Source organism: Henckelia pumila, chromosome 4 (genome assembly GCF_033568475.1).
Source record: "Henckelia pumila isolate YLH828 chromosome 4, ASM3356847v2, whole genome shotgun sequence".
NCBI lineage: Eukaryota > Viridiplantae > Streptophyta > Magnoliopsida > Lamiales > Gesneriaceae > Henckelia > Henckelia pumila.
Window position 1 is genome coordinate 9,814,488 of NC_133123.1, and position 23,265 is coordinate 9,837,752.

At 33.6% G+C, this 23,265-nt stretch overlaps 4 protein-coding genes across 8 annotated transcripts in view; all 4 read right to left on the minus strand.

Annotated features, from left to right (window-relative positions):
* The window catches only part of LOC140866268 (beta-galactosidase 9), a 30,996-nt gene extending 28,813 nt beyond the window's left edge, over positions 1-2,183 (minus strand). The window contains exons 1-3 of one of the 2 annotated variants that reach the window (XM_073271219.1): positions 1,922-2,183; positions 1,295-1,390; positions 1,107-1,219 (exon numbers count right to left, since the gene is read on the minus strand). In XM_073271219.1, coding sequence (XP_073127320.1) covers positions 1,107-1,219; positions 1,295-1,390; positions 1,922-2,095 — 383 coding nt within the window. In that variant the 5' untranslated portion in view covers positions 2,096-2,183. The remainder of the gene's footprint in view (positions 1-1,106; positions 1,220-1,294; positions 1,391-1,921) is intronic. The other variant, XM_073271221.1, reaches the window with a different exon arrangement.
* Positions 2,184-3,032: 849 nt separating this feature from the next.
* On the minus strand, positions 3,033-7,263 carry LOC140862408 (probable magnesium transporter NIPA2). The gene is made up of 9 exons (XM_073265428.1): positions 6,676-7,263; positions 6,422-6,565; positions 5,766-5,822; positions 5,260-5,350; positions 5,015-5,175; positions 4,577-4,704; positions 4,327-4,464; positions 3,679-3,771; positions 3,033-3,342 (listed from the first exon to the last, which is right to left on the minus strand). The coding sequence occupies exons 2-9, from the start codon at positions 6,546-6,548 to the stop codon at positions 3,178-3,180; spliced, it is 960 nt and encodes a 319-aa protein (XP_073121529.1). The 5' UTR covers positions 6,549-6,565; positions 6,676-7,263; the 3' UTR covers positions 3,033-3,177.
* Positions 7,264-8,293: 1,030 nt separating this feature from the next.
* LOC140864930 (3'-5' exonuclease) lies at positions 8,294-11,385 on the minus strand. Its single transcript, XM_073269349.1, has 6 exons — positions 10,953-11,385; positions 10,526-10,681; positions 9,748-9,878; positions 9,493-9,654; positions 8,692-8,802; positions 8,294-8,601 (listed from the first exon to the last, which is right to left on the minus strand). Exons 1-6 carry the CDS (start codon positions 11,245-11,247, stop codon positions 8,545-8,547), a joined length of 912 nt encoding a protein of 303 aa, XP_073125450.1. The 5' UTR covers positions 11,248-11,385; the 3' UTR covers positions 8,294-8,544.
* A 396-nt stretch (positions 11,386-11,781) lies between these two features.
* On the minus strand, positions 11,782-14,993 carry LOC140860062 (pentatricopeptide repeat-containing protein At2g17210). 4 transcript variants are annotated; one of them, XM_073262824.1, is made up of 3 exons: positions 14,813-14,993; positions 14,589-14,648; positions 11,782-14,133 (listed from the first exon to the last, which is right to left on the minus strand). In XM_073262824.1, exon 3 carries the CDS (start codon positions 14,007-14,009, stop codon positions 11,790-11,792), a length of 2,220 nt encoding a protein of 739 aa, XP_073118925.1. In that variant the 5' UTR covers positions 14,010-14,133; positions 14,589-14,648; positions 14,813-14,993; the 3' UTR covers positions 11,782-11,789. The 4 variants fall into 4 exon arrangements, with proteins under 4 accessions (XP_073118925.1, XP_073118927.1, XP_073118928.1 ...); XM_073262826.1 differs by having other exon boundaries at positions 14,539-14,648; XM_073262827.1 differs by lacking the exon at positions 14,589-14,648.
* Between the last annotated feature and the right edge of the window lie 8,272 nt (positions 14,994-23,265).

The following is a 23,265-nucleotide window of genomic DNA, read 5'->3' on the forward strand; positions in this document are numbered from 1 at the left end:
CGTAATAACAGTAGCATCATAAATGGAAGCTTTAAAACAGGTATTACCAAGGCAAGAATAGCATCTCTAGAATCCTTATATACATCAAAACCTAATTATTTCTTCAGCTTCGGTCATAGGTAAAAAATTACACTATCTAGCATCTAGGATGTAGCACATTTAGCCGTAGATAATAACAACAATCAAATCCCACTAAGTGGAGCCGGTTATATAGATCCTTCTACGTCGTTGTGCGCTATCTACTACTAAATTCTCGTCTATATTTGAATGAATTTTATCTTGTCTGATCATAATTATCCAAATCTCTCTTGGTCTCCCTTTTTCTCGGTTAATACATGTATCTGTCATGATCTTGCATCGCCTAACCAGGTATTTATTGGTCGCATAAGTACAAGTCAATGTCATCTTGATCACCGTTCTTGAGTTGCACAGAGCATTACTCGAAGAGTTGAAGAGAGCATTAAAAATCAAACTTATTGCAACTTAAAGTCTTCCAAATCATGCGTATTCAAATTTAGAAAGTTTTTTATAGTTTTCATAAAGTTCTAATTTTCTTCTAGACTCTTTTATGACTTCTAGACGTGTACAAGTGATGTTAGGGTGGCTGTTTAATCGAAATACACCAACTTATTTTTTCTAGATGAGTCGATTTGGCAGCACATGATCAACAGAGTATCCATATTTTCTTGAGAAAATATGGTGACTAGAAAATTCATTTGCTGGCACATTTTACATTCAATTAGGTTTTAATAAATACCTTTACGATTAATTTTAAAATCTTCAAAAAGAAATTCTCAAAATAACAAGAAAGCTACCAGACCTAGTTTTGTTCCTAAATATAACACTATGCAGAATATAGACATAATTGTTTTTAAAGAAAAGAGGGACTCATTATTTGAAAGTTGAATCAACTAACAGAAAATTTAATGAAGACAATTGCAAGCAAGCATGAAACTGATTGATCACAGTGCAAAAATTAGTTATTTAGTATATTACTTGAAAACTTTAATTAAAGAAGTTTGGAAGTACAAAATTTCCACTCTATCTTATCAATGAAGTATAAAGAGAAGTCACAATAGCGTCAGCGAGAAAAAAGAGAATTGAACCCGAAATTCCACTCTGCGCAAACATAAGGGCCTATCCGGAGAAATAAATAAAGTCCACTGGAACCCACTTGCTTCACAAACTTGACGATATCGTATCTTCCTTCAAAATTATACTAAAAAGATAAGCAAATGATTAGATAATAGTGAAAAAAAGACAAATTTGTATAAAATTTAGGGTTAAGAAGTACCTGTCCCCTCAATGGCTCGTGACCATTCCAAAATACATAAGTCTCTATAACATCCACTCCTCCTTCCTTGCTCTTCGAGATCAGATCAGGCCACATCTAACATCAACATGTTAAAATATCAGAGAGGCGCCAAATATTTAATAAGTGTAGGAAAAAAAAAACCTTCAAGAGTTAATATATTTTCAGTAACTATCCTCCCACTCAATGATTAAGAACTGTTGAAAGCACAAAAATTGGCCAAAAGAATGTAGTCAACATGAGATTCTAACTGGCTCTTTAGAATATCACAACCACTACAAGGAAAACAAAACTACTTCCTCGTCACAAAAATTCTTTTATCCATGGTCTGCCACATGGATGCTGCAGCTTAAAATGCTTGAAATGCCTTCACAAAGTCGTATCTTGTTGATCAATAACAAATAATATAATCACGGAAATATATACACATCAGACACAGATGAGAACAAGAGCAGCAACAAGTAGAAATGTGCTAGAACAAAGAAAACCCATTGCTCCAAATTCAAAAACTAATCCGAAATCCAAAAGTCAGCAGCAGAAAAACCCAGGACAGGCAGTAATCCGCAGGTAACAACTACAAAAGAGGGCATAACTAGTTGAGACGCTTACTTCGGGAGTAGCTCTTGGATAGTGAATTCCGGCGGAGATTAGCATCCGTCGATTTCCATCAATTACCAACGCCCTACTGTCATAGCTCACGTTGAATGGCTCGAAATACCCACCAGCTACCGTCCATATTTGCACAACCAATCCCCAAAAAACCCACTGAAATCTGGTTCCCATAATTCGCAGTTGTTAAGAAGACTGCATGTGTTGTGTAAACAATAAACAGCGAGATAACACAAAAGATTAAAGAAGGTGGATCCTCGGAGGTTCAACGGTTGGGGGGCAGAAAAAACAGTGGCAGTGGGTCCCACACTTTCCTTTTACGGCACCTTTGTCTCTGGGCCCATTTTTTATTTTGGGCTTTCATGTAAGGCTTATAATGGGCTGATATGTGGTTGGATTCTGGCCCATTTGTATTTTCGGAGGCCCAGATGGTAATTTCGTTCAGCCTCAAATGGCAGACAAGGATTTCGTCTATGTAGGTAGATGAAATAATGGGCGGACCGCGGAATGTTTTATGATTTTAAATATATTTAATAATTCAAATTTAAGGATTAAAAAAACTATATCATTTTTAAACTATTTCAAAGAAACTAATAATTAAAATACCATACATTTTAAAGATGTAAGACCAAAAAAAATTATATATCAATGAGTTCTAAAAAAATTTAGGGAAAGAATTTCAGAATTTTGTATAAGTAATATAAAATTTTTATATATTATTGTATTGACATTATATTTCATAGTTTGTGTTCCTGATTATCTGAAGAGAATTATATATCAAAATAATAATTCTTGGATGAACAATTTGAAACTTATATTTGTTGGTTAAACTATAGTGAGAATAGCCGATTGTTTAAAGCCAATCTGAAATCAAATGTTCCAAATTTGAAACGAAATATTTAGTTGATAAACAACTGTAACAAGCACTGCACTTCCCCGTATAAATATATATAGATATTGAGAATATATTTTTCAAGTTGCGAGTGAGTAGGGTGAATAATATAATATTGATTGTTTAAATTTTATACATGATATTTTCTTGCATCTGATAGAGGTAGTCTATGTTTTGAAGCAATACTTTTCCAGTATACAAGGAATATATATATATATATATTTTTTTAAAGGCAAAATCGATTTAGCACTAGTTAAAATACACAACTTCAACTCTTCCTTGCAGCAACAAATTTAAGTTCTAACCAGATACCGTATATTTAGGCCATCATTAAAGTAAGAGTATATTAACTTATTTTGTGCAGCTAAGCACCTTGCTCTCTGTTTGAGGGATGAAATCCTGGGGATGATGATATGTTTGGAGAACCTCCCATGTCTCTTGTTTTGTGTAGGAGCAAAGTTCCACAGAGGATCGTCACGAAACCGCAGAGTTCGGTCATAATCTGTGATGCATTTTGTGAATCCCATTCCTGAATCAAAATATTAGACATTCAGAAGTTGATACAACTAAAACTCTCTTTATCACTCCATTTTCTGGAAAGGAAAAAGGAAATGGTTAGATATTTAAGAAATTTTATACGGTTCCATCCTACCTACCGCTTTCGACTGGATTCTAACAAATGTCATCCTAGTTACACACATTAGTTTAAATATCAAGAATCATGCTTTCTATGATCGAGTTAATTCTAGTTCAGAATCGTTTCAGCTGTACCATGGTACTGTGAACCCCACCATAACCGAAAACATCGAAAAGTGAAGAAAGATGAAGATTCATAAGAAGAAAGCAAAATAGAAATGGGTATCACCTTAAACATTATGATACTGGCTACAATAGTTAGTGTTGTGAACATGACATAATACACCGGGGAAACAACAGCAGTGTTAAAGGTGTCCAGTGCCTGCAAATTTAGAACCAAGTATTTCAGGTTTCAAAGTTTAGGAGGACAAAAGAATTGAATACACCCTCATGACAAGTGAAACATAAACACATGTTTTTAATTCGACTAACATCACAATTGTTCCGATAAAAAGATAACACATTTCGGACAAGCTCTTGCTCTAACTATAGTTCTTATGGACAAGTTTGCAATCTGTTACAACGTCGAATCAATAATTGAAACTTCTGTGCAATAGATAATTCTTTTGAGTGTCCCTTTTTTTTTTTACATCCATCTAATTGATTCACTTGAAAATTTTGAAAAACTAGATAGATACGAAGATAAGTTAATGAACGCAGAAAGCCAGAGATAAGCCAAAAAAAGGGGACAAAAAAAGTTTATGATTTTCATAGCACATACAGATCTTCGCACCAAGTGATGATGAAGTACCAAACATCTATTTCAATGTGTCAGTTTTAAATTAGTGTTAAAAAGCTGCAATAGCACAAAAAATAATAACGATTTCAACATTGCTAAATGAAAGAGACACATTGCTAAATGATTAACAAACATTACCTTGTTAAGATATATCAGCTGCATGATACAGAATGCAATAACAAGAATTGTAAAAAACCAAGTGACGAAGTATATAAACTGATTTGATCCAGAAAATGACAGCTTTAGAGCAAGCCCAACTGCTTTGACACCCATAACCTGCATATGAACAATGTGAATGGAAGAAATAAAGAGATGTTTTTGCCATATGATATTGAGATATCACTTGGGCCGATAAGGAGCATCACACAAAATAGCATTAGCAACTGACCGTAAGTGAACCCATGAGCGAACAAATTCCAATGTATACAACCATGTGTGTTTGTCCATAGCGTGGCACACACCAGAAAATTAAAATGACGACAAGAACCAACACTAAGAAAGTGTAGATAATAAAGCCTGTTGATCAGAGAGAAACATCAGTGGTGATTCCAGAAGATTTAGCACGTTCCATAAGAATTTATTGTCAAAAAGCCCATGGAGGATTAAATTACGTTTTTCAGAGACTAAACTAGTTACTATCAATATTTTCAGGCAATCATCGACTTTCCTTGACCTTTAATGAGAAAAGAGTCCTAGCTTGTTCCACAGCGCAAATCTTAAAGGTGAAATTTCCATGTGCAAATTAGAACATCATGCATAAATATTCTTAAACCAACTTGGGATTTTAGAAACTACAAAAGTTAAATCAGAAACTCCACTAGTTTACCTGGCTCAGTTGCTAGATACCATACTTGCATGACAGATTCAAAATCCTTCTCTAATGGAGCATGTAAGACAATGGTGACAGAACCCACCAAGCAAAGAACACAACCAACAACACCGAACATATGCAAACTTTCATCCAAGATAAAATGAGCTAATACTGCACTGCAATGGGAATCGTTTAGGTAGTTAAATCATCATATAATATGAACAGGCTCTATAAGAATTTTTGATTGTTTATGGCCACACCTGAAAATGATACTTAAAGCTCCCAAGGGAGTGACGAGAGTGGCTGGTGCATATGCATAGGCAGCAAAATTAGCACCCTCACCAACAAGCACTGTAGATACATGTAGAATTGAATTTTAAAAAACAAAGATTATAAAACTGCTATATACCACGCGACTAACTCAAATATCATAAATGAATTTTTATTCATACGGAAACCACTAAATTCTAAAATGTTGTAGGATTTGAAACAACGTCAAACCTAATAATCAATTGAGACTAGACAATGTATGAGAATGAAAAACTATGATGAAGCTGTATAAAAACCGAATGAGGGTCGTTAAAATTTACATATTTGTATGTTATTTCAGCTTCGGCAAAAACACCCTAGCAAGAACCGCAATCAATTATATGACATTGGTAAAAAAATTAATAAATATCCGAGCGTAACTAAACAGTCAGCCATGAAGTTCCAAAATTCCTCAATGGATGAGGAAGAAAACGTTCTGCAAAGTAGCATTTCTTACTTGTAAGCATACCAGCCCACCACCATGGTTCCAGCAAATATGAGTATCCGCCCTTGCCTGATAAAAAAGTGTTCTTTATCAACATCAAGCTATATTATTAAATAATAATTGAAAAAATTAACAGTTCAAAGGAAAGCAAAGACTTTAACTAATCTCCCCAGGTAAAGCATAAGTTATGAAAATGTCATTTTGGTACAGTAATCACAAAATTTCCACGTTTTAGATCAAAATCTTAGCACCACATTAACCATGCATTTCCATAACGGAGATAGACTTTCTTTCCCCGTGATGGATCTACTCTCTCAACTTTTATGTACTAAAAAATGCATCCAGAAATTCTTATGTTTGCATAGTACTGATTGGTTCAAGACTCCTTTGCAACCATAAGTCATCAAACTCAATCATTCATATGTGGCAATATGGTATGCCAAAGTATGGGATTATTTCAATCAAAACAATATCGAGCCCGCAGATGCTCCTCCTTCGATCTTCCCGATTCTATTCCCCTAATTGAACTCATTTAAACAATAAGTTTTCTTTCCACTGATTCTCATGTCATGTGAACACAAGCATTATTAGATGATCAACACTTTCAATAACAAATACGAAAAATATCAGCAAAAGAGAGAACTGCATGAATGTATGAACAAACTAACTTGCTCGAGTTCCAGAGGCCCCTGCCTTTTTTAGGCCCTTTTTCTTTATGATGAAACTAGACCCAATGAATATACTTGAAGAAAGTGCCAAAGCAAGTCCCCTAACATTATCAGATATTCCCCCCATTGATTCAGATGGAATCCCTGCATCCAAAACCCAATACATCCATCACCGGTAAAACTAAATACCCATTACACCGTAAAAAATAATAAGAAAATAAAATTTTACAATAATAACAAAAAACTCGAATAACCTCTTAGGAAACGTGGGTGCGCAACAGGCTAAACTTGTAAAACAAGAGTCTCAAAATCACAATAATGTATTTTCATCTTTCCAGATAAAGAAATGAAACATTTTGAAAACTACATCATTTTTTTTCCCTTTTTTTTTGGAAAAAAAAATAATAATAAACTGTTCCGCCTCCCTCCGTCCTCTCTCCGTGTCCGACAACCTTTCTTGAATAAAGATATCTTCTTGTGGCAGAAATCTGAAGATGGGTTCACCCTCTCTCTCTATGTTCTGATTTTTCTTGAAAATGAAAGCCAAGAAAAATCAGATACACGTATACATGTCATGACAAAAAACATTGAAATCTGATAATGGCAACATAATTCTATATATGTTCTCTCGATTATCTTCAACCCAGAAAGCACATGATAGATTATGATTCAGAGTTTCGAAATCCGCCCCCGTCGTAATCTCTCTTCAAAAAAAAATGGGGGAAGAGAGGTACGAGGAGGGAGAGAGACGAGGGTTGGGGGGCAGTGAGCAAATGACAGCAAACGGTATGTCCATTTCCTCCGAATCCCGCGGTTCCATTTTAACTCCCCAGCGACGATTCTCTCCAAATCTGGCTGAATCCACGTGTCGCACATACAACCCACCAAGAAAAGCAAACCAAATATCAAACACCATGCCAATAGAATCATTCCTTTAGAATTGGAATATTTTGGGTTTCAAAAAATCTAAAAACAAACAAAAACAAAATTGGAATAGATTGAACTTGGACTTGGCATGGACATTATAGACCATAATTTTATTTATACACACATGTTGCATGTGATGTGACCGAAAGAGATTATATCATCGATCAATAATATTTTGTTGGATCATTTAATAAATTTCATTTTTTTTAAAATTAAAAAGCTTTTGGAGGGTAACTTCGAAAAGCAATCATGTTTTCTTACAAATTTCAAAATGGAAGCAATTCATTTTTTTAAATATTTGACCTTCTTTTTTTATTTGAAAAATAAAATTCGAATTTATAAATTTAACAAAACTTATTTTTTAAACAAAATTTAATCGATTCGGTGTCCCCGATTTTGCTCATATTTTTACTTTTATTTTTTATTTTAAAAAAAGACAAATCCGATATATGAATTAATGGAACCTAATTTTCTAATCAAATCAGTACTGTCGGTCATCTTGGGTTATTCGAAATATCCCTAATTTTGATAATATTATTATTTATGTTTTTAGTGTTATTTAATTTATTCGTATGATTTATTGTTATTTTTCAATATTATTATTTTATTCTTTATTTTAAACAATATAAAAATAATTATATTTATCATACAATCTCGTCTAAGGCACACCGTGGAGTTTGTTTTGGAACATGCAATTACTAATTATCAACAAAAAAAATAATTTGACAATAATTTTAAAATGGTGATTTTTAATTTCCAATTTAAATAAAATTTGGCAATATACTTTTATCAAATTAATTAGTAGGCTATAGTTCTTGCTGATATGCTAGCTAGAACCACATTTTTGTAATTAAGCATCAAATAGAGCTGTTGCAAATTTTTGGATAAATAATATGGCCAACTAATTTATCAAATGAATTGATTTAGACCATAAAAGCTCAACAATAGAAAAGTAAGACATTATACATCTTTTTATATCACGCGCTTGTGATGTATGAACTGTGATGTTATATAATTAAGTATGAAAACGGATGACCAGAGTACAGACAAAACTAGGCAATTCTACCAAACTTCTGGTTTCAAAGGCATCCTATGCTTCAAATTAAATATATTGTTGAACGTACACTAAGGAGTCTTGTGCCATCTTGAAAGATGTTCATGTCTCGAGGAACTGACATGCTTCGCCAAACGCTAATTCATTTGGGTGTCCTTGGCGCCGTGTTAGCAGCAGGATCTGGAAGGCTTTTCAGCACCTGCAATTGGGAAAACTTTGATATTCTAACGGAAAATCTTGAATATGGAAAGTAAAAGAAAAAGAAAGAACCATAGGAAGTATGATGCACCTGATATAGGTACCAAGATACATACGCATCTGTGGCGGCGTAATTCAATTGTTCCTTTGATAAAACTTCGACTTCCCAATTCCCTAGTCTGATTTTGCTTGGCTTGGGAAGCTACAAGATTCGAACAATCCAAGTTAGAATATCAGTCATCGCACACTCAGTCGCATCCGGAGATGCCAATGGTGAAGAACCAGTTATTGGGAGTGTCGGCTGCGTATTGTCGCCCGAAAGATTTCCGGACCCTCAACAGTGATGGGCCGATGATTTCGGAACCGCAATCACCATCAAATCCAACGAAGACGTCTACCATGCAATCAAATGATCGATTAAAATGTCCATATACTCTTTAAGTTTGCATTACATCTATATGTATGGAATAGATTGGTTCCTTCTTTCAAAAAACAAATAACAATAATAATATAGATTTCGAAGTTAATCGAGTAAAGTTTTATTTTTTGGGATAAACAAGGCATATATTACGAGTTTCTGCGTGAAGCTTTGTGGGCTCAAAAGCCCAAAAACTGTTTGTATTAACCAGAAGCCCAAATATTGTCTTTATAGAAGTACTTTTTTATTAGTAATTTTAAAAATACTAGTTTTATGTCAAAACTTGTTCTTGTGGTCGCTATATCTGATCTAATTTTACTTATTAATTATTATAGGCTGATCAAAGATTCAAGGAAAGTGAAACACAAAATTGAGTATATCTAGGATTCTAGGTTCCTTCGAATGCAAAAGTATAAAGAAATAAACAATTTCCAAGATGACAATGAAAAATCTCCAGAAAAATCGGTCAAGTACCTGTCTACAAATAAGATGTTCTGTTAACATGGATAGACTCCACTTTTTGGGATCTCCACCGAGCTTTTGATTTGCTTGATCAGATAGATCTCTTAAAGAGGTTATTGATAAATTATAATCTAGCAAAACTTTAGCAGCATCATTTGCAATGCATACACCCACCTATGCATGTACCAAGCAGTTTATGGAGTTGAAATATTGAAAAGAACATCTAAGATACAGCTTATAAAACCAAGAGAATCCTCAAAGCATCACCTTTAGAGTGCTAGGGTCCTCAAGTAGATTTCGCAAACTTTTAGGTATTCCGGAATGAATAACATGTAAAACATGGCAAAGATTATTATCCACACAAATCTGCATAACAGCAACCTTCCCAGGAGCAACACCTACAAAGATTGACAAATTTTCTGGTATTAGCAAAATCACCTTCAGACTTCGATCATGCTTCTTATTGGAAGTTAACTACACTTTGAAATAGAACCATTAATTTTAATTTAATTAGAAATCTTGTTCAAAAAAATTTCTCTCATTGTTTTTCCTATTTTAGCAAGTAGGATTGTAGGAAGGACCCTTGAACATCGAACTATAATACAATAGATTCATAAACCTAGGAGAAAAACAAAAATTGTCCATCACTTATTCCAAGATAAATCGAGTACTTCAAAAAGAAATTGAAAACTCTAGCAAACTTCCTTTAAAAATCAAGAGTCCTTTTATCTGCTAGCTGTCATCTTTTGTTTTATGAAGTTCAAAAACATGTCAGGAAACAAACAGAAGTTACAGAACAATAATCTTGGACATTGCATACATGACGACTATGATAACATATGTGGTGTTTACAAAAGTAATGATTACAGAGAGTGGTCAGAAAATAACAATTGCATATAGGATTTAACACTTTCAAATTGGAAAAAAAAAAAAAAGTAGACCATATATGTGCAATGTATTGATCTACGTTAAAGAATCAATATTGTCGCATATCAATCAGAATTTTCACTTATTTATCCTTCATATTTTCAGCAAATGAAGTTACCTCTTTTAAAAGTGGGTCTCCACTCAATATCCAGACCAAGGACACATTGATCCCCTTTTCGTTTATTGATATCCATAAACTTTAGAAGTTCCTCTGCAGCTCTTTCCACCTCCTCAGCAGTTCTGCTATACACAATGCGACCTCCAAACTTTATTTCTGAGTAAAAACAATAAAATGTTCCAATTTCTAGAGTTAAATTAAGCTGATCACCAATTATCAACGCACGCTTACTTTCAACAAATGGCATATGTAAACTCGATTTAACATACAAAAGGAGAATGGTGAGAAAAAGTAACAAGAAATGCCGCACACAACGGTTCCACTTCCGAACCAAAAGGTACCACACTCCAAAATACCATGAAACGCAAGCAAAACGACGGCGGGGTTTGAAAAAGCAGAATTGTCACGAAAAAGAAACCGCAATTACCTCGGTAAGAATAACTCGCATCAACGTCGGATCTATTTCTCGAAAAAGTAGAACAGGATAAGGAAGAACTGCTCTTCTGTCGTTGCCGAAAGGTGAAGAGAGTCTCGGGCAATCGACGTCGGGTTGTGGCAGGGGAGTCGAAGGAAGCAAGGGCAGCGTCGGTACAGCTGAAGCGGCGGCACTTCCTGATCGGAGAAGCAGAGACGGCGGAGAAAGCGGCGTCAATTGCTTGGAGCTCATTGTCAGTAAGCGGATAGTCCCAATCGGAATTCGAATCGGGTGTTTCGGTTTCCATTTTATAGTGAAAACTTTTCGAACTATTTGGGAAGTGGCTGTGGATCGTAAGATAAGGTCGAAAACAAATTCACATTTCTAAAAAAATTCAAGTTAAGCGTATGGCCTCAGACCTTTTAGGCTCAAATAATTAATTAATCTATATATATAATTTTATTTGAAATTAATTAAAAATAAAAATATTATATATTTTAATATATCACATAAAATAAAATAAAATTTATTATGCATATTTGCTACAGAGAGGAACATCTTCCTGTCCCATTCCCTTTCTTGATCTCTTCCTTCATGCGGAAGAATAAAAAATTTAATTTAAAAGGATTTTCAACGACAGTTAACAACAGGAATTCTTTAACTCTTAGCTACAGAAAAGGTTGACCCGCACTCTTTCCTTCAGCTGTTTCACACGAAGATTCGGGTCGCGTAGCTCCTAGCTCTAGCTGCATACGCTCATTAATACCGGAAACTCGTAGCAGCATAGCTCAAGGAGAAGAAAGGGAGCCTTGCTACATCCATCAACAAAAACTGTCTCACCCATTGCACCTAAGACACAAGGGGTGTTGCTCTCATTTCCTTCTTCATGCACAAGTGCAACTGCTCAATGACAGGACACAACATGTGAAACAAGGGATGATTCAAATCTCCAGCAGCAAACCTATATGCTTGGTTACTTGCATGCACCAAACTGTAACCAGGTACCGCTTTTATACCTCTCCTCTTTACCAATGATCTCATTCCGAAGGCATCTACCCATGAACCTCTGGCAGCATATATGTTAGATGCGAGTAAATAACCAGAAGAGCTAGATGGCTCTAGCTCGAGAATCTGAGAAAGGGCACAAACAGCAAGCTGCCCGTTCTCATAATTCCGACAAGCACTCAAAAGTGCACCCCAGGCACTTGCGCTGGGCTTCATGCCAACAGGAATATATTTGATTATATCCAATGCTTCACCAAGATTCCCAGCTCGAGCCAGCAAATCAACGAGGCAGGAGTAATGTTCTAACTTCATTTCCGCTCCATCATTTGCCAGATCAATTAACATTGAGAGTCCCTCATCAACCAATCCACCATGGCAACATGCAGATAATACTGATAATGTTGTCACTGAATTGGGCTTGAAACCACAAGCTTTCATTTCAGAGAGTAAAGATAGAGCATCTTGTGGGAGTCCATTTAGGCCATATGCGGAGATAATTGCACTCCAAGAAACTACATTTTTCATGGAAATTTGATCGAAGGCCCTTCTGGACTCAAATATCGCCCCGCATTTTGAATACATGTCAAGTATTGCAGTTCCAAGTACAACATGTGATGCCAAGCCCATTGTAATAGCAATGCCATGGGCCCATTTTGATCTTCTTAATTCAGCAGACAAGGCACAAGCTTCAATAAGGTTTAACAGAGTAACAGTAGATGACTTATCTATGGAAGCTCGCATTTCTCGATAGATAGAAATTGCTTCGTCAGGCATGCCACATTGCGTGAAACTTGAGATCATAGTACTCCAGGTAACAACATCTGGTCTTTTTATTTGGCAGAAAACTTTATGTGCATAATTAATTTGATTGCATTTTCCATATGCATCAATCAGAGAATTCATAGCAAACTCATTTGACTGAAAACCTTGCTGAATTACCCTGGAATGAATCAAGTTGCATTGACGCAGAACTCCTAAGACCTTGCATGATTGAATTAGATTCACGAGAGTTACCTCATCCGCAACAAAACCTGATTTTTCCATTGAACTAAATAATGTAAATGCTTCTGGATGCATCTCATTATGAACAAATCCACATAGAAGGGAATTCCATGTTACTAGGTTCTTATGGCACATTTCACTAAACACTCTAATCGCGGAAGCCACATCTGTGCAGTTGCAATAAAAGTCAACCAGAGCATTCCCTACAAACAAATCATTATTTAAGCCCCTTAATAAGGCAAAGCCATGAAATGATTTTCCCAATCTGATATCCCCTAAATTAGTGCACCCTTTTAGTATGCTCACCATGGTTTGACCATCGGCTTCAATCCCAAAGTCTGAAGCCATCTTGTTAAATGACTCTAAAGCAAACCAAATTTCATCATGAAGTACGTAACCTCGGATCATCACGCTCCATGAGATCACGTCCTTCTCATACATTTCCTCAAATAGGTTTTCGGCGTACTCTATTTCAAAATCTGCATACATACACAAAAGAGAATTCTGTACCGATGTTAAGCTCCATAGTCCACTTCGAATCAAGTAACCATGAAATCTCAGTCCCTCATCAAAAGCTCCGAGACTGCGATATGCCTGAATTAGGAGCAACAAAGTAGAGATGTTGGGATCAAATCCAATCCCTCTAGCTTGGGTATATAACTTCAATCCTTCCTCAAAAGCATCTTGATCAAGAAGTCCGTGAAGAATTATATTCCATGAAACTGAATCTTGCATCTTCATGCATTTAAAAGCATTTAGAGCAGAGCTCAATCCTCCAGATTTTGAATAGAAGTCTATAATTGAATTTCCAACAGAAGTAAATGATATAAATCCTTGTTTAATCCCGGAAGCATGGACAGACTTTCCAACCGTAAACGACAGAGTTAAACAAGCCTTGAGAATGTGAGAGAAAATTGAATGATCAATGAGTTGAATTCCTGCTCTTTTTATTTCTCTGTAGTGAAGAAACGCCTCTTTCCATTGGCCATTCGATAATGATTCTCTGAGTTTAGGAGACAAACTTGTGAGTCTGGAACCTGATGAGATGATAGATAAATGCATAACATGAAAACACACTAGCACTCCTTAAAAACGGGATCGCGTAGAGGACAGCAACAAAGAAGGGATCTTTTTTCAGAGCAGCCAACTTGATTCCATCTCTCCTGCTAATCCGTGTTGCATTAACCTGAATGAGTAATTTGTCATTCTCAAGCACAAAGAATGAAATGCCAAAAGATATCGCATGAAGGAACCGTTTGACTCAGAGAGAATTCCAACCCACGAGATTGGAGGGAATATGACAGTCATATCCCAATTTCCTTACTGGGAATCAGAGTTATGAAATCTGTCAACTACTGTATATAGCAATATATCTAGCCGAAACACTTGGCCCAAAAACAAAAACTCGAATATAAGCAGATCGTCAATTAGATGATGTTTGAAAGAGCACTAACAAATTCAGGGCATGCATAGTTAATGAATGAATAATTATAAGAGAATATTTCCCCCGCACATACTGCACCATGCAAAAACACAAACACATTGTGGACAAACAAGACTAATAGAGCAGAAACAACATAACTTCCGGAACCTGCTGCGCTAAAGATTAATTGATAAGAAAATAGAGGGGGGGAAACCCACACTTCTTCTCTGCAATGAAGAAGGCCACACAAGTGGGAAGTGGCAGGTTCACTCGCATCTCTGCCAAAAATCCAGTAGAAGAAAGTCATGTGCCTTTTATTATATTTTGTACTTTTATTCGGTAAAAATTGAAATAGTACGGAAAATTATCTTACAAAATTAGTTTATTGTTCACAAATCAGAGAAAAAAAAATTATGGCACAACTATATTCATGCACACATACATCGAACTTAATGTGGACGCGGCTGTCAATGAGGACCGGCATCTCTAAGGTATTAGTGGTGTAGTTTATTGGTGTTTGGCAAGTAGATTAATCAGTCTATCTGAGTGGTACATGGCGAACTTCTGGCAATCTTCTCTTTCGGTTTTGTCATTGATTTTGTTATGTCTCTTTCTGTCCCTAATTAAAAAAAAAAAACATTCCCTCTATTGGGATAAGAAACCTCTAGTCCTATAAATGTTTAGGTATAATTTTGTAGAACAAATTGATGCTGGAATTTGTAATTTAATATGATTCTTATTTGAGACGACTTCCGGCTATTAAGATCACTTAAAGCTGATAAATGGTTGGAGTCTTTTTTTTATGTTCAAGTGGCAACAGATTCTCTTCTGGCAAACAGTCACAACTGGTCAAAAGGATATTGGTTATATCGGTCTTCTTACTGTAGAAATTCGTCAGCGGCTCAAGGGACCAGAATCTTTGAAATAATACATGTTCGTAATTCAGCTAACAGTGTAGCTCACAATTTAACTCGTTTTGCTTTTTCTTCCCCTTCATCATACGTTTGGATGAATGACGAATTTTTTTCTTGATTGGTTAGACTTGTAATGGAGGATGTTGATCAATAAAATTACGAGTTTTACTTAAAAAAAATTTATAATAGTAAGGCTCTCTAATTAATTAAATTTCAATTAATTGTTGAAACTTGATTTAAAATTACCATTATATTCTAACTTAATATTCAATAAAATCAAAATTATTAAGCAAATTAGTTATTAGATGTTTTGTTATTTACCAAAATGACATTCACTTTGTGTCGTTTGATTTTTTTTTAATTACAAAAAATATATCTATTGCGTTGTTGTGAATATATGTTTAGGAAAACACTATATTTTTTTTAATTTTGCAATTTATTTTTATTTTTTATTTCGTTAAAAAAACGGACTATACGAACACGATTTAGTTTCGAATGTTTGTGTCATTTCTCGGTTCGAACCCAAATATTTTGATTTTGAGGTTCCCAACATAATCGTAACATTTCAAAATTTTGACCTATTTCAATCCAATTTCATGGTTTTCCTTTCTCGCATCACTCTAGCAAAATTGTCTCCTCATTGAGGAATGAAATAGACGACGTTATTTGGTGTTTGACTCTATGTTCTTTATTGGTTGATTGTGTTTATTTTACCTTGCCATTCAGATTTTTTAAGAACGAAGGTTTTGATTTCGACAATTAGGGATTTTTTTTATCATTTCCATTTTTGTGGAAAATTTCAGCGCAGCTGAAGCAAATTGATTTCACGTTTTGCTTATCTTTCTGCTTGTAATTTATGTTCAAAGATTTTCCCACTTTAATTATCTATATCTATTATATACCTATATACCTATCTAAAAGAGTGAATAAAAGGGCAAAGTTTTACGATTGTGAATTATCGACTTTGCCCTTTTTATTCTCTTGTCCATGTATTCCTAATAAATATACATAGGGATATAAAAGTAATATACAATACACATAGTACATTTTGTGCAAGGACATATAAGTAAATTTTTATAGGGCATTAATTAGTGTCTTATAATGGTTTCATATATCTTTTTATTTGGTTTTTATTATTGACATTTAATTGGTTAAAATGGTGTTTTCTACAACTAAAATATGAATAATATATAGTAAATTTTTATAGGGCATTAATTAGTGTCTTATAATGGTTTCATATATCTTTTTATTTGGTTTTTATTATTGACATTTAATTGGTTAAAATGGTGTTTTCTACAACTAAAATATGAATAATATATACAAGGACATTTTTTTGATTGTGTAAATAAAATATTAGATCAATTATATAAAATATTTTTTTTTTCACAATTCAAAACTGATACATGATTGTAAATTACATGATATCTATATCTATACCTATCTAAAAGAGTGAATAAAAGAGAAAAATTTTACGATTGTGAAATATCGACTTTGCCCTTTTATTCTCTTGCCCATGTATTCCTAATAAATATGCATAGGGATATAAAAGTAATATACAATACACATGGTACATTTTGTATAAGTACATATAAGTAAATTTTTATTGGACATTAATTAGTGCCTCATAATGGTTTCATATATCTTTTTATTTGGCTTTTATTATTGACATTTAATCTATACCTATCTAAAAGAGCTATCTAAAAGAGTGAATAAAATGACAAAGTTTTACGATTGTGAATTATCGACTTTGCCCTTTTATTCTCTTGCCCGTGTATTCCTAATAAATATACATAGGGATATAAAAGTAATATACAATACACATAGTACATTTTGTGTAAGGACATATAAGTAAATTTTTATAGGACATTAATTAGTGCCTCATAATGGTTTCATATATTTTTTTATTTGGCCTTTATTATTGACATTTAATTGGTTAAAATGGTGTTTTCTACAACTAAAATATGTATAATATATACAAGAACATTTTTTTGATTTTGTGAATAATTTATCTATTACCTATATAAAAGAGTGAATCAAAGGGCAAAATTTTACGATTGTGAATTATCGACTTTGCCCTTTTATTCTCTTGCCCATGTATTCCTAATAAATATACATAGGGATATAAAAGTAATATACAATACACAAAGTACATTTTGTGTAAGGACATATAAGTAAATTTTTATAGGGCATTAATTAGTGTCTAATAATGGTTTCATATATCTTTTTATTTGGCCTTTATTATTGACATTTAATTGGTTAAAATGGTGTTTTCTACAACTAAAATATGAATAATATATACAATGACATTTTTTTGATTGTGTGAATAAAATATTACATCAATTATATAAAATATTTTTTTTTCACAATTCAAAATTGATACATGATTGTAAATTACATGATATCTATATCTATACATATCTAAAATAGTGAATAAATGGGCAAAGTTTTACGATTGTGAATTATCGACTTTGCCCTTTTAAGATGGATAAATAACTTAGTAAAAATTAAAGCAGAAGCGCTTCTCTGTATTGTCACGGTAGGATTGCAAATACCATGACAAAAAATCTTCGAAACTAGCTAAAACGTCAAGAGAGCAAATGACACCGAAGAAGAAAAAAGAAAAATTCACCAAAATCTATAAATAAGAAATAAGATGAGAAAATATCCGAACAACCAGCACATGAATTCATTGATATCAAAGATGACGAGAAACTAATTGCGTTTACTCAAATAAGAAGACACATAATAAAATAGAGGAATGGATCGGATGTCCAAGTGGTTACGATGAAAAGGAAAAAATTTGAATATTTAAATTGTTTATCATTCTAAGTATGATTTGAACATTCAAATTAATTTGAGATACACAATTAATAATAAAATTAAATTTAAAATTAAAAATTTTTTAGTAGCTTAAAAAAATGAACATGTTTTTTGAATTCTAGAAAAGAACTATTTCTATATCTTAATTCATATTTACAACTATAAAAAATGTGTTTTTAAAAAAATACGAATAGAAAACATCATCTTACATATTATTAGGACTAAATTTATGAAATTTAGGTAACACCTGTTGAAAATATATATAAATATATATTATTATTTATTGTTGAATGTTGAAGGTTGAAAGTTGAAAATTGAGTTGTAAAATATTGAAAATTAGTGTGTGATGATGTAATTAATGATGTATTAATTTTTGACTAATCTCCAATTGAGATCTATAAATAGGTCTCTCCATTTGTGTAGAAAAACACAATTGTGAAGAGAGAAAAATTTTATAAAGTGTAGAATTTGATAAATTTTGAGTTTTTGAGTTTTTACTTTTTACCGTAAATTTTTACTTTTTCACAACACGTTATCAGCACGATCGCTCGAAGGTTCTCTATATTTTCCGACGCTCCAAAATACAAGAAGAAGTCAAAAATATTCAACAAGTAAGAATTTTTATTTTACTGTTTATATATTTTTATTGTGTATATATTAATATATAATATCATGTTATGAAAAAATAAGTTTTTTTCAAAACTTGTTATAAATCCTGGGAGGATGTTAAGACGACATCCCACACTCCCGGTAAGGGATACGACAAGTATAAAAGCCTCTAAGGTTTTTAAACAATAACGTGATATATATTTATTATGTATATATATTAACTATATTAATATATAATTTCATGTTATTATATAAAAGGTTGTCTATGACACTGACCTTATAATAACGTGATATGATATATATTATTGTGTATTTATATACTAACCATATTTGTATAATCTCATGTTATTATATAAAAGGTTGTCTACGACACCGATCTTATAATAATGTGATATGATATACTATACCTGACTTTATAATAACTATATTGGTATAATTTCACAACATTATATAAAAAGCTGTCTACGACACTGACCTTATAATAATGTGATATGATATACATAATTATTTAATTATGATTATCATTATATGCATTACATGATTATCACGAATTTTTATTCAACACATACTCAATTTTTTCTTTACCCCCAACGGTCACAAACGGTAACAAAACGGCTAGTTTTTGCCCTATAAATATGTTCACTCAAACTCATTTTCAATCACACCAAATTCATTCTTTCTCTCAAAATATTTTATCCTCGGTTTTTTCGAAGATGGAGATGATGACATTTATAAGGATATTTTTCATAACGACTATGATCATCATGCTCACGAGTCTTTTACTCACCAGCGATTTTCCAACACATATTTTTTCTCTATTTGTATACGCACTTGTAATTTACGTTCTTCCATTATTTTGTATTGTCATATTTATGGAAATTAACTAATAAAATGCATTGTTATTTTCTAGTACCACCATGTCGAACTTGGCGAAACTCGAATTCATTGCACTTGATATAACCGGAAAGAATTATATGCCATGGACCCTCGATGTAGAAATGCATCTCGAGTCATTGGGTCTTAACGAAACTATCAAAGAAAATAACATATCATCCTCACAAGATAAAGCAAAAGCGATGATATTTTTACGCAGACATCTTGATGAGGGGTTGAAATGTGAATATTTGACCGAAAAAGACCCAATGATTTTGTGGAAAGGGTTAAAAGAACGTTTTGAGCATATACGGGAAGTTATACTTCCGACCGCACGAGATGAATGGAATACTTTAAGATTCCAAGATTTTAAAAAGGTGAGTGATTATAATTCTGCGATGTATCGAATTGTCTCACAGCTGAAATTTTGTGGGCATAATATTACTGAGATGGAAATGCTTGAAAAGACATTTTCCACATTCCACGCATCAAATATAACTCTACAACAGCAATATAGAGTGCGTGGATTTTCAAGATACTCAGAACTCATCGCATGTTTACTCGTGGCGGAAAAGAATAATGAATTGCTCATGAGAAATCATCAGTCCAGACCTACTGGTTCAACGGCATTTCCTGAAGCAAATGTCGTAAGTAAAAATGAAAACCAAAATCAAAGATATAGACAAGATTTTGGTCGAGGTCGTGGACGAGGACGTGGGCGTGGACGTGGGCGTAGAAATGATCGCGGTCGTGGTCGAGGCCGTGGATTTGAAAATAAAAGAGATAGTTATTTCAATAACTCATCTCAAAGGAACGTCACGAACCACCCACAAAAGAGGCAGCATGATAATACGGGTGAAAATGAAAATCATCCAAAAAGAACTGAGAGTGTTTGTTATAGATGTGGCACTCCAGGACATTGGTCAAGAACTTGTCGAGCCCCTGAGCATCTGTGTAAGCTCTATAAAGATTCAATAAAGGGGAAAGAAAAAGAGACCAATTTTACTGAAAACATTGACCATGCAAGTGGTTCAATGAATTTAGACGCTGCCTACTTTTTGAATGATTTCGAAGATATTGATTAAATGTACTGGTGGGAAAAGAATGTAACAATGTAATTTTTATATTGTAAAACATATTATATTTTGCATGTATTGTTTTATTCTGCAATTAAATTGTAACATATTATAATTTGCATGTATCTTTCTTAATTCATTTTATTGCATATTGTTTTTGAAGATCATTATGGAAAATGCTATGATCAAAGATGGAAATAATGCACTGGAAGTTTGCATACCAGATAGTGGTACAACGCACACTATCCTCAGAAATGACAAATATTTTTTGGAATTAAAACCAACAAAAACAATGGTGAATACAATATCAGGTCCTGTAGACTTGATTGAAGGATGTGGCAAAGCACAATTTTTGTTACCTAATGGTACAAAATTTTTGATAAATAGTGCTTTATATTCACCACGATCACAAAGAAATTTGTTGAGTTTTAATGATATATATTCTCATGGTTATGATACGGAAACAATAACCGAAGGAAATGAGAAATATATGTGTCTTACTACATATAAATCAGGAAAGAAATATGTAGTTGAGAAATTATCAATGCTCCCTACTGGATTGCATTATACACATATAAGTCCAATCGAATTAAATATGGTTATTGGAAATTCTTCAATACTAACAAATTGGCATGATCGATTGGGACATCCTGGTTCAATAATGATGCGAAGGATGATAGAAAATACAAGTGGTCATCCACTGAAAGACCAGAAGATCTTTCAGAATAATAAGTTTCAGTGTAAAGCATGTTCTCTGGGGAAACTTATTATAAGACCATCACCAGCTAAAATCCAAAAGGAATCACCCATATTTCTTGAACGTATTCAAGGTGATATTTGTGGGCCAATTCATCCACCATGTGGACCATTTCGATACTTTATGGTATTGATCGATGCCTCTAGCAGATGGTCACATGTATGTTTATTGTCCACTCGGAATGTGGCATTTGCAAAATTGATGGCTCAAATAATAAAATTGCGGAATCAATTTCCCGAATATACGATCAAGAAAATAAGACTTGATAATGCTGGAGAATTTACTTCCCAGACTTTTAACGACTATTGTATGTCGATGGGAATTACTGTTGAACATCCTGTAGCTCATGTTCATACACAAAATGGATTAGCTGAATCATTGATTAAACGTCTGCAGTTGATTGCTAGACCAATGATTATGAGAACGAAACTCCCTATTTCTATATGGGGACATGCAATTTTACATGCTGCTGCATTGATTCGCATCAGGCCAAGTGCATATCATAAACACTCCCCATTGCAGCTTGTATTTGGCAAAGAACCAGATATTTCTCATTTGAGAATTTGTGGATGTATGGTGTATGTGCCTATTGCACCACCTCAAAGAACAAAAATGGGACCTCAAAGAAAGAATGGTATTTATATCGGCTATGATAGTCCATCAATCATTAGATATCTTGAGGCTCAGACAGGCGATGTGTTTACAGCACGGTTTGCTGATTGTCATTTTGATGAAAATAACTTCCCAATGTTAGGGGGAGAAAAGAAACACATCGAAAAAGAAATCACATGGTATGTACCATCATTATTACATTTGGATCCTAGAACTAAACAATGTGATAAAGATGTACAGCAAATTGTGCATTTGCAAAGAATAGCAAATCAAATGCCAGATGCATTTGCAGACACAAAAGGGGTAACAAAATCATATATACCTGCTGTAAATGCCCCTGCTCGAGTTGAAATTCCAAAGAAACAAAATGAAGACATTCATGATGTCATAAAACGCCTGAAACGTGGAAGGCCAATCGGTTCAAAGGATAAAAATCCTCGGAAAAGAAAATACATAGAGAAAAATGATGATCAGAAAATAGAAAATGGTGTTCCAGAAGAAACACACGATGATGAAAATATTTTGTCAGAACCACAAACTGACGAGAATCATGAAATCTCTATCAATTATATTAATACTGGAAAAATATGGAACCGAAAGAATGTACAAGATATTGATGAGATATTTTCGTACAATGTGGCATGTGACATCGTAAATGAAGATAATGAACCAAAATCTTTTGGTGAATGCAAAACTCGAAAGGATTGGTCAAAATGGAAAGATGCCATCCAGGTTGAATTAAATTCGCTAAATAAACGTAGTGTTTTTGGACCTATAGTCCTTACACCTAAAGGTGTTAAACCTGTTGGGTACAAATGGGTTTTTATTCGAAAGAGAAATGAGAAAAATGAAATAGTGAGATATAAAGCTCGACTTGTTGCACAAGGTTTTTCTCAAAGACCTGGAATTGATTATGAAGAAACATATTCTCCTGTTATGGATGCAATTACGTTTCGGTATTTGATCAGTTTAGCAGTGTCTGAAAACTTGGACATGCGTCTAATGGATGTTGTTACAGCTTATTTATACGGATCACTTGATAGTGATATATACATGAAAATCCCTGAAGGATTTAAGATGCTAGAAGCACAAAGTTCAGAACCCAGAGAATTTTATTCTGTGAAATTACAAAGATCATTGTATGGATTAAAGCAATCCGGCCGAATGTGGTATAATCGGCTAAGTGAACACTTGATGAAAAAGGGATATGTAAATGATCCAATATGCCCTTGTG

What these genes read in the sequence shown, in the direction of transcription:
- LOC140860062 (XM_073262827.1), bottom strand. Translation starts at nt 14,009, where the DNA reads ATGCATTTATCTATCATCTCATCAGGTTCCAGACTCACAAGTTTGTCT.
- LOC140864930 (XM_073269349.1), bottom strand. Translation starts at nt 11,247, where the DNA reads ATGGAAACCGAAACACCCGATTCGAATTCCGATTGGGACTATCCGCTT. An exon ending in GAGACCCACTTTTAAAAGAG is followed by an intron (nt 9,879 to 10,525) that starts GTAACTTCATTT and finishes CAATCTTTGTAG; the next exon opens with GTGTTGCTCCTGGGAAGGTT. An exon ending in AGGACCCTAGCACTCTAAAG is followed by an intron (nt 9,655 to 9,747) that starts GTGATGCTTTGA and finishes GTACATGCATAG; the next exon opens with GTGGGTGTATGCATTGCAAA.
- LOC140862408 (XM_073265428.1), bottom strand. Translation starts at nt 6,548, where the DNA reads ATGGGGGGAATATCTGATAATGTTAGGGGACTTGCTTTGGCACTTTCT. An exon ending in GTATCTAGCAACTGAGCCAG is followed by an intron (nt 4,705 to 5,014) that starts GTAAACTAGTGG and finishes TCTGATCAACAG; the next exon opens with GCTTTATTATCTACACTTTC. An exon ending in AGCTGATATATCTTAACAAG is followed by an intron (nt 3,772 to 4,326) that starts GTAATGTTTGTT and finishes CTAAATTTGCAG; the next exon opens with GCACTGGACACCTTTAACAC.